General features: G+C 43.5%; 1 protein-coding gene across 2 annotated transcripts; it reads left to right on the forward strand.

Moving 5' to 3' along the window:
* Positions 1 to 575: 575 nt before the first annotated feature.
* vsx2 (visual system homeobox 2) lies at positions 576 to 7,791 on the forward strand. Of its 2 annotated transcripts, none has more exons than XM_053844839.1 (5): positions 576 to 1,242; positions 2,648 to 2,732; positions 2,811 to 2,934; positions 6,390 to 6,570; positions 6,666 to 7,791. In XM_053844839.1, the coding sequence occupies exons 1-5, from the start codon at positions 723 to 725 to the stop codon at positions 7,019 to 7,021; spliced, it is 1,266 nt and encodes a 421-aa protein (XP_053700814.1). In that variant the 5' UTR covers positions 576 to 722; the 3' UTR covers positions 7,022 to 7,791. The 2 variants fall into 2 exon arrangements, with proteins under 2 accessions (XP_053700814.1, XP_053700815.1); XM_053844840.1 differs by having other exon boundaries at positions 6,729 to 7,791.
* The last annotated feature ends 5,099 nt before the right edge of the window (positions 7,792 to 12,890 follow it).

A 12,890-nucleotide genomic window follows, 5' to 3' on the forward strand; every position in this document is an offset into this window, starting at 1 on the left:
GTATTTTAATATTGTAACAGTATTACTTTAGTTCAGGTTGAAGTTGACCTACAAGTATTACAGAAGTAATACCAAAATCATTAGTTGAAGAATTATTTGTGCTGGAAAATCAGAAATTAGGAGTGAAACTACTTTACTAAATAAAATAACTAGTTGTACTTGCTTAAGAAGAATCGACTGCGGTATCACCAGTGAAAGTACGACTTGGTATTAGTGAAATCTAGTGTTTAGTTTATTAGTTTTATTATAGTCAAGTTTATTACATAGCATTAATGACCGGTTTATTAGCAGTATTGTTGTGCTTGTAGTAGTATAGTCGGTGATAGCAGGAGGGTGCAGCATTAGTAGAAGATGTAACGTTACCTTTTGTAGCTCCACAATTTCTCGTTTCTTATGTTTAGGCCATGACTGCAACATGCCTGTTTTCCTTTTAAATATTCCATTTCATTTTTATTCATCTGTATTTTGTATGAACAGATGTAAATGCAGATTATTTTTTTAATACTTTCATATTCGGATACTATTAAAACGTGTGCTGTGCGTGTCCGGTCGAAGGAACTTCGCATAGTTGTGACGTCATATAGCCATCAGTTCCTCTTGTTGCGTTTCACTGTCTTTGATGCGTCACCCGACTGTTGCGGGTCCGAACCCAGCAGCAGCTCTGGCACCCTCCAGAGGAATCCAGAATCCCGGCCGCTGATTGGCTGCCACTCGGCCTCAGGATGGGCCGGACCTGTTGGATAAAAGGACGGTTTTGTAAAAAGGAGTTCGGTCCCGTCACACAGACCGGATCATGCGTCCGTGACCGTCGCTGTAGCAGAACCCCGACGGCTGAGATGATGATGGCGGGGAAACCGGGCTCGGTTCCGCCCGCGCCTTTGGCGCGAACATCTGGATCTGGCGGGAATATCAACCACCCGAAGAGCGGCACCACCCACCCGCCGCAGCAGCGGAGCACCGGCTTCGGCATCCAGGAGATTCTCGGGCTGAACAAGGAGCCGGCGGCCCCGCGCAGTCCGCTGCGCTCCCTCCCGCCTGGAGCGCACCTGATCGCGGCCCGCTCCGTGCTGGGCCCCGCCGGCGTCAGCGTCGGGATGGGACTGATCGGACCTGGAGGGATCCCGGCCTTCTACAGCCAACCCGCCTTCCTGGAGAGCGTGTTGTCGGAGAGCCACGACGTCCAGAACCGCAGCCGCGTTCCGACCGGGCCGCAGGAGCGAAGCTTGCAGTCCGCCAGCTCAGGTGCGACGATCCCCGAAACAAAACCGATTCTTTTGGAGGCAACAATTCCTGCTTTTAACGCCCGTTTCTTCCAACACATTCTTTTCGTTAATTCATGAATTAACACAATATTTTTGCGATTTTAGTCAGATTTTTTTTTTTGTCAATGAACCGTTTTAATCCACAGGTAAATGCAATTGTTGATGGTGACCGAATCGTTTTTTTGTTAAAATGATTCAGTGTCCGTCTGTTTATTTATTCGCATCACAAAAGCTAATTGAGAAACATCCGGCGCAAATGTAATTAGTTCGTTGGGAGAAACTGATTGATGTTTTCTCTCGTTAACGTATTGGTGAATTATTATGGGTTGTTTAATTTCAGCGCCGCTTTTGTTCTCCTCGATTCTATTTATAGAACAAAAATCTACAGTTTCAATTTTTTCATTATCGTTTTGATTTAAAAAAAAGATGTCATTTGATAGTATGATATTCGTCACATCAATTAAATTGTTTGCTGGTTGATATTTCTCATATTTATTCATGGCTTAAAGCTGATTTTTAGCATATTTGGTCTAAAGAGCAATTAAAATGCAAAATAAACGACATAAATATTATTTTTTGTTGAGTTTTTTTATTTAATTATTTTAAATACTGGCACATTTCCTGATACTTGTTCTGGCAAAATACGTAACATACCATCAACATTGAAATATTATTATTATTATTATTATTATTATTATTATTATTATTATTGCTGTTGTTGTTATTATTAAGCATGTGATTTTACAGTCGTTTGTCGCTCTAATATTTTCAGAGGCTGTTGAGGACTTGTTTCAACGACCCTGTCTTTTAGATGACTAGTTCAGACTATAGTTAGTCACCGTAATTTGGGGTCAGTTATTGTTTTTATCTTAACGTCAGGCGATTCAACTCTTCAAAACGAATAAAAAAATGTCGACTAAAATGCAACTTGTTTTGTTTATATAAATCTATTAAGGAAAAATAAGTAAAATAATTCATGATGACATATTTTTCGAACCAGAGTTAAACGAATTTCAATGATTCGTTATATTAATGCAGTGAAACGGCTTAATGGATTCTAGGGTTGAGTTCGTTTTTATTCTTGCTTTAAAAAAATATACGTCAATTCCCAACAGTTTGATGGCAAATGTTAATTTTTTTGCATGAAATATACGTCCAGTTAAAAAAATGTTAATTCGATTGATGCATCATTTATAACAGAAACTCGCTCGAGCCAGTTAGTGGATCATTCGTCAGTCGGTCGTTGAATTCACTCCTATCTTTCGCATTATTTGTTTCGATATGGAGGTGTGACGTATTATCTCTTCATGATCTTGTTCATTCTCAGTTGGTTTTGGATGTTTCCCTCGAGACTAAGATCGTTTCCATTCATGTTCTTCATGCAGATTCGGAGGATTTGTCGTCAAACGAGCGGAAACTCTCGAAGAACCCCGTCAGTCAGAGCAAGAAGCGCAAGAAACGGCGCCACAGGTTGGTGGGTTTCTCGCTTTAAGAGCCTCTCACGACTCCGCGTCTCCCTGAGGAGAGGCTGAACTGTCCTGTGCGCAGGACCATCTTCACCTCCTACCAGCTGGAGGAGTTGGAGAAGGCCTTCAACGAAGCCCACTACCCGGATGTGTACGCGCGAGAGATGCTGGCCATGAAGACGGAGCTGCCCGAGGACCGAATCCAGGTGCGTGTTCACCGTCACCGGTGCTGTTGATGCTGCGGGGGTGATGACGTCACCGCTCCATATCGCCACCTACTGAGTATTGGCACAAGCCGCAGTACTGTTATTACCACTTTATAGCGACATTATCATGAGAAGTATCAGTCATAGCAGCAGCTTGAATAGATTCCACAAGCAATGTGGAGCAGTAGATAGTAAGATAGTATGCAGTGGTGATCATAGTGTAGGCAGTAGTTGTAGTAGTATTTGAGGCAAAAATATGAGCAGGAGAATATGCAGTTGTGGTAGTGGCTACAGTGGTAGTTGTACCACGAGTAGGTAGTTGTAGTATCAAGTATTCTTTCTGGCAATAGAGTAAGTATATAATACCTGCAGTGGCACGGTACTTGTAGTACTACCAGAGTCGTGGCATCGTTTAAATAAATACATAAAACTAGGAGGAACACATATGCACTACAATACTAGCAATACAAATATACTACTTTTCAAACATCAAGAAAGACAGCAAATACTGCTGCGTAATAATAATAATAACAACAATAATAATACTTTATTTATTTATTTTATTTTATTTTTTTGCAGAATACAGAATTGCAAAACATAATATCAAGACCGTGAGATGAATTCTGCCAAATAACAGAAGAGAGAAAAAATAACTTACAAAAAAAAAAAGAAAACACAAACCATCTACCCTCTTATGGTACATTAAAAACTAAGACCAATGAGAGCATTGCGACAACAAAAGCACATGATGTTTAAGCAAAAAGAAACAATATCAATGATTGTGCAAATATACAGAACTTTCTCCAACTTCAAAAAATATAGAACATCTTTTAGCCATTGCGTGTGTGTAGGAGGTAGATTAGACTTCCATCTTAACAATATTAATCTTCGATAATACTTAATTTTATAGCATTTTTTAGAATGCTGTTAAGGTAGATCAGTGAAAAATGTGTACTTCAGCCACGGCGGTGGATGGATAAACTCTCAGTGAAGTAGAACTACAATGAATGTTTAGAAGCAAGCCAATAAAAATACGTTTTCTCATTCACTTTTCTACTTCATTTCAACCACTGTCAGCGTTTTTGGTACGTCGGCGACTAGCACAATGGGGTTGGTACTCTGACCAAATTGCAACTGGTAGTACAAGTACACCACATGAGCATGATTATGTTGTATCACTTAGTTCAGTTCAATTAATATTTCGACCACTGTGAGCTTTATTTGATGACTAGCGCCATGCTAACATAACTGCTGCCATGAAGTGGACCACTACTGTTGACCAATGCTACTTCTAGTAGTAGCAGCATTTAGTCAATGTTTTAACTGTTTTAGCTTTATTTGTGGATGGTTACAAGCTCAGCCAGTGCGAGCTAGTGTTGGAGCTAAAACCTGTACCCACTGCAGCCCCATTTTTGGATCAGCCTGAGAAAGAGCTGAGCCAAAAGACTCACTGTTTATCGTGGAGTCTCCCTTTCACCCGTCTCACCTGTTTATTCTTCCCTCATTTAGTTTTCTTTATATATATATTTATATCTTTATTTAAGTGTTGTCACATCTATCACTAGTGAAGGCCTCATGAGGCTTCATGAAACAGTGCCTTCATTCTCACAGCCCACTAGATGGCACTCTACTCTGAAGTCTTTAGTTTTGAACGACCGTTCCGCGACTGTTAGCTTCATTTGTGGTTAGCGCAGCTAGTGCTAGCGTAGCAGAGGCGCCGGTGACCATAGCTCACGCTGGCATTAGCTTCACTCACTTTGAATAATGCCAAGAACAGAGTCATCGGTGGAACAGGAAAGTAAGGAGTGACTCTCCCACACGCGCTGCAACGGTGACAGCTGTGCGCTTGGCTTTTATTGGGGAAGCTCAGCTGGGATGGATGGGGAGCCGTGGCGCACTCACAGCTCATCCGAGCTGCTGGGATGTGAAACAATTTGTTCTGTGGAGGAGCCGCTAACAACCTAATGAAGCGATCACGGCGGAGGAAGATTGCGTGGTGACCCCGACCATCCATCTGCTGCCGCGCCTTTTAATCTCCTTCTCATTAGCGTGCGGCCGCGGCGGCGAATAAATAACATAAATAAATAAATAAAGCGGGCGCATGCGCAGCGCGCCTCAAATGAACAGCCAGCGTTCTGATCCCAGTGTAATTAGTTACATCAGACGCCTCTCCTCCGCAGCGCCGACCAAATAACTACATTGAATGTATTAGCGCGGGTCAATAGGAGGCGCTCCCGAGAGTGGCGCCGGTTTAATTTCCCGTGATATTTGCCCGCCTGTGCCGTCATCGATTGGGCCTGAAATTAACTTATTTTTCAATCAGCCCGGCTGAACCCCAGGGTCGCCGCCGCCCGCCGCCGCTTCCACGGCGACACAGGAGCAATTTGTCACGGAAGAGAATCCGGAGTGAAGCGAGGTTATCATCAGAGGACCAGACCAAAACGCTTTCAATTTCATACCTGTCACTTTTGCTGCGCTCGGAGTGAAGCGTTTGTCTACGCGCTTGTCTCTCGGAGACAGATACTACTGCGAGTACTACTGCAACTCTCCATACGAGGATGCGACTTTGAAGTACGGAGATATCTTTCCAACATTTCTGGAACACTTTGCTGCTGCTGCTGCTCTGTTATGGAGGCCATGGTTCTCGCTCAGGGATGGGTGGAAGGTCCGGTCCAGGGTGGAGAGTCTAAGTCTCAAACCAGTCCTCAAAGGGCCGTAGTGGGTGTAGGTTTTTGTTCCAGCTGATCGCCCTCTCACCAGTCAGGTGTCTGAGGACGTCTGGTGCTGCTTGTTTCAGCTGACGCCTTATTGGTTAAACTGTGTGCGCTTGTTTGGTCGGAACAAAAACCTGCACCCACTGCAGACAGGGAGGAGTGGGCATGGACAGACAGATCAGCAGCCACCTTACGAAAGAGCTGAGCCAAAAGACTCACCATTTATCAGTGGATTTTCACTTTCACCTGCAGGTTTTCTCCACCGAAAATCTGCACATTCTCATACTAGAGAAGCTCAGTCGTCCTGGAGAGACTTGATAACCATGGTTTATTCTTTCTTTTTTCTTTGTTTACATATATTTTTTCATGTTTATTTATTCATGTAATGTTTGTTATTTATGTTTATCTTTTGCTTTTTAACTAGTGATGGCCTCATGAGGCTTCATGAAACAGTGCTGTCATTTTCAGAGCCCACTAGATGGTGCTGTCTGCTCTAAAGTCTTTGGTTTTGACCGCTCCAATGACAACACACATCATTTTTAAAGCAAGAGCGCCACCTACTGAGCTCTGACAATGAGGTCAGTGTTTCATGAAGCCTCATCAACCCATCACACATTAGTATTTTGGTGGATTGTTTTGGTTTGTTTTCCTCCCCAAACACACAAGTATGTGTGAAACGATTGGTCATTTTTTGTGCATCTGTTTTTACATATACATTACTGACTCTGGCTCCCCCTGCAGGTTTGGTTTCAGAACCGCCGGGCGAAGTGGAGGAAGCGGGAGAAATGCTGGGGTCGAAGCACGGTGATGGCCGAGTACGGACTCTACGGCGCCATGGTGAGGCATTCCATCCCGCTGCCCGAGTCCATCCTCAAGTCGGCAAAGGATGGCGTCATGGACTCGTGCGCCCCCTGGCTGCTCGGTGAGTCCACTGCATTTGTCAAGACTGACCAGTATCCCGAGTGGAACGCTCTGTTTCGAGTCTAAACCAGCACTGTTTGTGCTTGCTGTTTCCAGTTCAAGATGGCTTACCAAACCACAGACGCAATTCTAAATCTGAATACCTGCAACTCTTTGCAGGGATGCACAAAAAGTCCATGGAGACCGTCGTCTCTCCGCCCAAAGCATCAAAGTGCGACGAGCCCCTGCAGCTGACCTCCAAGAGCAGCGACACCCCGGAGGCCGAGGAACCGGAGTCAGCCATTTCTAAAGAGGAACTGAGGGAGAACAGCATTGCGGCGCTCAGAGCCAAAGCACAGGAGCACAGTGCCAAAGTGCTGGGGACGGTTCCCCACGACAGGCCAGTGGAGGAGAGACAGGAGGACAAATCCAGCGCCCCCTTGAGTCCAGCAGAGGAGGCGGACTCTGTGTAGGGTCGCAGGAGACCCATCTGACTGTTCAGACCCCAGAACTCCTGTGGTCAGTGGAGCGGCTCTGGACTCACCCACGGAAGATAATGCACTTTGTTACCGACTCTGGGTTGGAATTCAAACCCCACGTGATCAGCTCGCGATCGGCTCATCCGGAAGTAGTGCTGCTCTCATGAGGCTTCATGAAACAGTAGTGATGCTCTCATGAGACTTCATTCCACTAGATGGCGCCCTCTGCTGTAAATGTGTTGGTTTTGAACAACTGTTCCGCCTCACATCATTGAAAAAAATGTGGGCGCTGTTCCATGAAGCCTCATCATGCATCGCTATTAAAAGAGTTGACTGTTGTTATGAGGTCTTGGCTGAGGGGGGCGACAAAGCAAACGTCATCACGCCGATCACTTTAAGAACCAATTGTATTTTTCAGGTTTATTTTGAAATCAACCTTTATTTTGAAACCTGGAGACTGAAAATCAGAAAAAAAACTACGGACATTCTCATTTATCAAGGGTCGTGCATTGATCCGCTTGATGTCTGATCACATTGTCCTGCTCTCAAGGCGAGTTGTACATAGTTGGACCGGGTTTACGACTGCTGTTGACACTGTAGCGACCGAGGAGGTGAAGCTGACTGACCGCCACAGCGGCCCATGTTGCACTGTATATGATGATAACTAAAGGTTGGTCTTTTAACATGTTTGTGTTTCAGTTTAATATATTCTTGTGTGTTTCACCAAGCAAAACAATAGAAATCACTTTTAATTAAACATGACTTTTCTGTGTCTGCTGTGCTTTTTTTTCCCCTCTAAATTCCAGAGTGTTCCTGAAATTTAATATTACATTTTATTAAGTAAAAAAAAAAAAATCTAAATATATTTTTTTAAAAACTCCTCACCATGAACTTAAATATATTTAATAATTAAATAATTTAAACAAGTATTCATTAAATTTAAAATGAAATTTTATTAAGTCAAAAATGAAAAATTTTTAAACATTTAAAAAACTGCTCACTATGAAAAAAAGAAAAGCTCACATGAATTTATTATCTAAAAGATATGACGTTTAAAAAACGAATATAGAATTAAACAGGGAAAATCAAACTACTAAATATTAAATATGAAAGTTAAAATAGGAAAGAAAATCAGGATTCACACGGTGAAAATGAATAAAAACAAAAATAAGAAATGAGATAAAGACTAACCTCTGAATTAAAAATTATACACATATATATGCGTATATATATTGTTGTCTTGTCAGTTTAATATAGTCTCGTGTGTTTCACCAAGCATATATACACACATATATATGTGTGTATATATATATATATATATATACACACATATATATGTGTGTATATATATATATATATATATATATTTTTTTTTTTTTTTAATTTATTTATTTATTTTTGCTGAGATTCTCCCATGATCCTTCACTTGTATGAAGAGCAAAGCAAGGTGAACCACGCCCTCCGCCACTGCGCTTCATCTCCCCGCAGCTGATCCAAGTTTCACAAATCCATGTCACATTTTTCAGCATGCCACAGGATCGCAATTAAACAAAGAGCAATTGGAGGCTCAGTGGAGGGCGGCGTCGGCGGCGCTTCACTCAATGACGCTTCATCCCGTTAATGGCATTAAGAGGAGGATTAAGACGCGTAGGATAATTAATAATGACCAACGGATGAGCATGGTTTTCTCCGGCGCCGGGAGTTAACTTTCTAAAATACAAGAGTGAGGTGCAGAAAAGAGACGAAATCTGGAGTTAAGAATACTGGGTATATATGGAATACTGGGTTTGAGGCTTCATGAAACAGTGGCCTCATTTTCAAAGCTCAGCAGGTGGCGCTCTCCGTTCAAAAATAGTCAGAGATTTCGTTGAAAGAAGATTTTGGAGCAGAGAGCACCATCTAGTGAGGATGAAGGCACTGTTTCGTGAAGCCTCATGAACACATCACTAGTGGGGAAGCTTCATGTAACAGTGTCTTGATTTTCTGAGCTCAGCAGAGGGTGCTCTTAGTTTAAAAATGGTGTCATTGGAACTGTTGTTCAAAAAGATTTTCGAGCAAAGAGCGCCAGCTAGTGGACTCTGACAATGAAAGCACTGTTTCTGAAGCCCCATCAACTCATCACTCGTGGTGAAGCTTCATGAGTGTCATTTTCAGAGCTCAGCAGGGGGCGCTTTTAAAAATGGCCTGAGGTTTCATTGGACCGTTCAAAACCAAAGAGCGCCATCTAGTGAAAATGAGGCACTGTTTCGTGAAGCCTCATCCGCCCAATCATGAATAGTAAATATTTTCATTTCCTGAATTATTATCTGTTGAAAAAGGAGGAAGGACAGTTACTGTATGAGGTGAGGAGATGCCTGCCAGAGGTGGCGCTAGAGTGTGACATGAAGACACTGACTGCGGAGGATTACTCCCCCATTTCCCTCTGATCTGGTTAATCCTCACTGAGTGGAGTGGAGTGAGCGGTGGCTGTAAGGAGGTAATTGAGGGGCGCCGTATGACGGACAGCTGAAGACCCTCAGAAGATCATCCCGCCCGCTAATGCCACATTCAGTTGACGCTGACGGGAAGCGATGGGATTAGATCCGGATGGTTTTGGGCCCTGAATCCATGACTGCGCGTGGCTGCCATCTGCTGGCCACACTCAGCACTGCACTTGAGAATCACATTCACAATGAAAACATACACACATCTAGTTTTTTTCTAGCAATAATGCTTCACATTTTAATACTGAAATAAGAGGGTTAGGATTAGAGATTGATGGAGGTGGTGAAGGAGGACATGAGGTCTGTAGGTTTGAGATAAGAGGAAGCAGAGGACGGGGGGAGATGGAGGAAGATGGAAGGAGAAGCTGAAAGAAGAAGAAGAAGAAGAAAAAGAAGAAGAAGAAGAAGAATAAAAAGAAGAAGATGAAGAAGGAGGAGGAGGTTGGAACTGCCAGGCAGAAGGTGGAGAGGAAGGCCAAAGAGGAGATTGATGGAGGTGGTGAAGGAGGACATGAGGTTTGTAGGTTTGAGAGAAGAGGAAGCAGAGGACAGGGGGAGATGGAGGAGGATGATCCACCCCTGAAGGGAGAAGCTGAACGAAGAAGAAGAAGAATGAAAAGAAGAAGAAGAAGAAGAAGAAGAAAAAGAAGAAGAAGAAGAAAAGGAGGTTGGAAGTGCCAGGCAGAAGGTGGCGAGGAAGGCCACAGAGGAGATTGACGGAGGTGGTGAAGGAGGACATGAGGTTTGTAGGTTTGAGAGAAGAGGAAGCAGAGGACAGGGGGGATGGAGGAAGGTGATCCACTGTGGCCACCACTGAAGGGAGAAGCCCACAGAGACAGAAGAAGAAGAAGAAGAAGAAGACCATCTTATTATCAAAAAGGATGAATGACTATGGACTATGAGTCAAGTCAAACAGAAGTGACTTGAAGCTCAGTATCACAGGAGAAGGGTGCGTCCGTCACATGACGAATTGAGACACATTTTGCTTCACAACGTTGTTCAAAATAAAGTTCCATTGTCTAAAGATTTAGTCAAGAAGCGCCACTCGCTGAGGGAAAGTCGGGAACAGACAGAACCACAGACAGAGTCTAAAGGCAAAACACGCGCCGCAGCGGAACCGAGATGGTCCGGCGCCGCTTTACGCAGCCGTCGGTGCTGACGCGCGGTCACTGGAACCAGCGGATGAGACGCGATGCAAGAGGAAGCAGATGCACAAAATAAAAGCCAACAGAAAAGAGACCTGGCCTTTCGGTTTGTGGTCTCAGTGTTTCGACTGAGAAGGGCTTAGGAATATTAATATATAATGCTACCTTCAAATTTAAGTATTTACAAAGCCTACTGTTAACGTGTGGTTTTAAAAGCAACGCGAAAGAACGATAGCGACCTCTAGTGGGTCATTACTATTCTTTTTTTTTTCTTTTCAAATAACGTCCCATTGTTTAGATTTCGGTTCCGCTAGACATATATGAACATGCAGCACCAACTGAGATGATTCTTTAAAACAATAAAGTACTTCTTAAAATGACCACGCAGTGTTTTGTGAGATCTACTCAACGACTGAACCTCCTGGATGATTTGATAGTTGTGGATCAGTGTTTGTCACTCGCTGTCACGCTCCTGATGACGTCAGGATTGATGCAGAGGCGCAATGATCATCTCACAGGTTCAGTCTGGAATTCAGTTGCTCAGCTCTCGATCATCTCTGGACACACACCAGGCCTCAGAGCAGGATGTTATTGAATCACGTTTGTTTGATCCTGCTCTGCCGCTGGCGCCTTCTCTGGGTTATTAACAGTTATCAGTCAGAGTCAGACCACTGCCTCAGTGTTTTCCCACACCTCAGTCAGTGTCAGAGATCAGCATCCGAAAAAAGACAAACTCACCTGACACACACGTGTCTTCAGTCCCCCTGTGTTTTCTGTCTGTTCACTCTTGATTTGCATATGATACATACGAAGAGGTCGCTTTGAATGATAAAGACATGTTTCGAAAAAGTGAGATTTCTGTTGGCAAACACCCAGGTTTTAGTACCAGGCACTCAATTAATAAATATAGTATGTCTATATTGTCACTATATTATTGTCATACAACTCCAATATGGTCCAAATATTTGGTTTATTTTTGTCTATATACTTGTCTATATTGCCTATATGCTCTCCTGACAGTTCCTTTGCAGGCAGTTTCTTTGTCTAGATTTAAAAAATAAATGTTCCATTGGTTCTCTGCACATCACTACCCCAAGTTTTTTTTTTTTTTTTAAATACATAACGACATTGAACAGACGCGCTCCAGCAGATTTTAAGCGTTTAGGTCTTTCTCCAGAAGAGGGCGCTCTCGCTCTTCTTCACGGCAGCATGTGTCGACGTTCCTGGAAAAGAGACAGGACAAACAAAAACGACTAGTTTTAGCTTTTTCACACGATTTAAAATATGAGAAATTTAAATAATGTTGATAGTTTTAGAGGCAGGTCCAAGTCACCAAATGGTATCACTGCAGCACGGGCTACAGCAGGAGGCGCCAAAGGTCCAGGGTGGTGGTTTGATCCAACCAGTCAAGCACACAATGAACTGAGGGGAATATCAGTCTGGCGCCGTTTGTTTCAGCTGGTTGGCTCCGGAGAAAAACCTGCACCACCCGAGGCGAAGACCCTTGAGCTACAGAGTCGAATCACAGTCACACAGCTACAGACAGGAAGATGCCCCCAAACAAAGCTTGTTGAGTTCAGTTCGTGGGAGAAACCAGTCGGATGCTCACGCGCCTCACAAGAAAGAACGATGCTGGAGACTCAGAATCAGATTATACAAACAAACTGTAGAGGGCGTAACTGGACAGGAAGATAAAAAAAAAAACGTGATCGGAACCGAGGGAGGAAATCTGAGAGAGACCGCATGAGGGAAATCAAGAAGCGCAGAAATGAAATTCAAAGGACACTTGAGAACAAAACAAAAGCACAACTAACACAACACTCAACACACGACGGTAAACACGTATAAAAAGCTCAACCAAAACAAAACGAAGGAGGAAAAGAGAAGCAGCAGAGTGGAACCGTGGAGCTCAAACAGCGCCGCAGGTGTGTTGACTGCCTCCAGCTGTGCGCTGGAGAGGTGAGGAAGGAAGCCTGTCTGACTCAGAAAGCCGAACATGGTAAAGAGAAACACGACAAACACCTTCTCCTTCACCTTGTTTTGAGAAGCGAGGAGCCGGTGAGTGAGATGCCAATTAAAACAAGAGCACCTGAGAAAGGCTCCGGGTCTTATCTTGAAGAAGAAGAAGAAAAAAAAAGAAGAAGAAGAAGCTAAAAATAAAACTCAGCCAGCACTTATCAAGAGAGGAGGAATATGAGCGAGTCCCTCGTTGCTCACCAGTGATAAGTGAGAGCT

This window comes from Synchiropus splendidus, chromosome 16 (assembly GCF_027744825.2).
Source record: "Synchiropus splendidus isolate RoL2022-P1 chromosome 16, RoL_Sspl_1.0, whole genome shotgun sequence".
Taxonomy (NCBI): domain Eukaryota; kingdom Metazoa; phylum Chordata; class Actinopteri; order Syngnathiformes; family Callionymidae; genus Synchiropus; species Synchiropus splendidus.

Bases quoted from the DNA above. Each gene is read 5' to 3' on its own strand.
- vsx2 (XM_053844839.1), top strand. From the start codon at position 723: ATGGGCCGGACCTGTTGGATAAAAGGACGGTTTTGTAAAAAGGAGTTC. The intron at 1,243-2,647 runs GTGCGACGATCC...TTCTTCATGCAG, and splicing joins CTTGCAGTCCGCCAGCTCAG to ATTCGGAGGATTTGTCGTCA. The intron at 6,571-6,665 runs GTGAGTCCACTG...TGCTGTTTCCAG, and splicing joins GTGCGCCCCCTGGCTGCTCG to TTCAAGATGGCTTACCAAAC.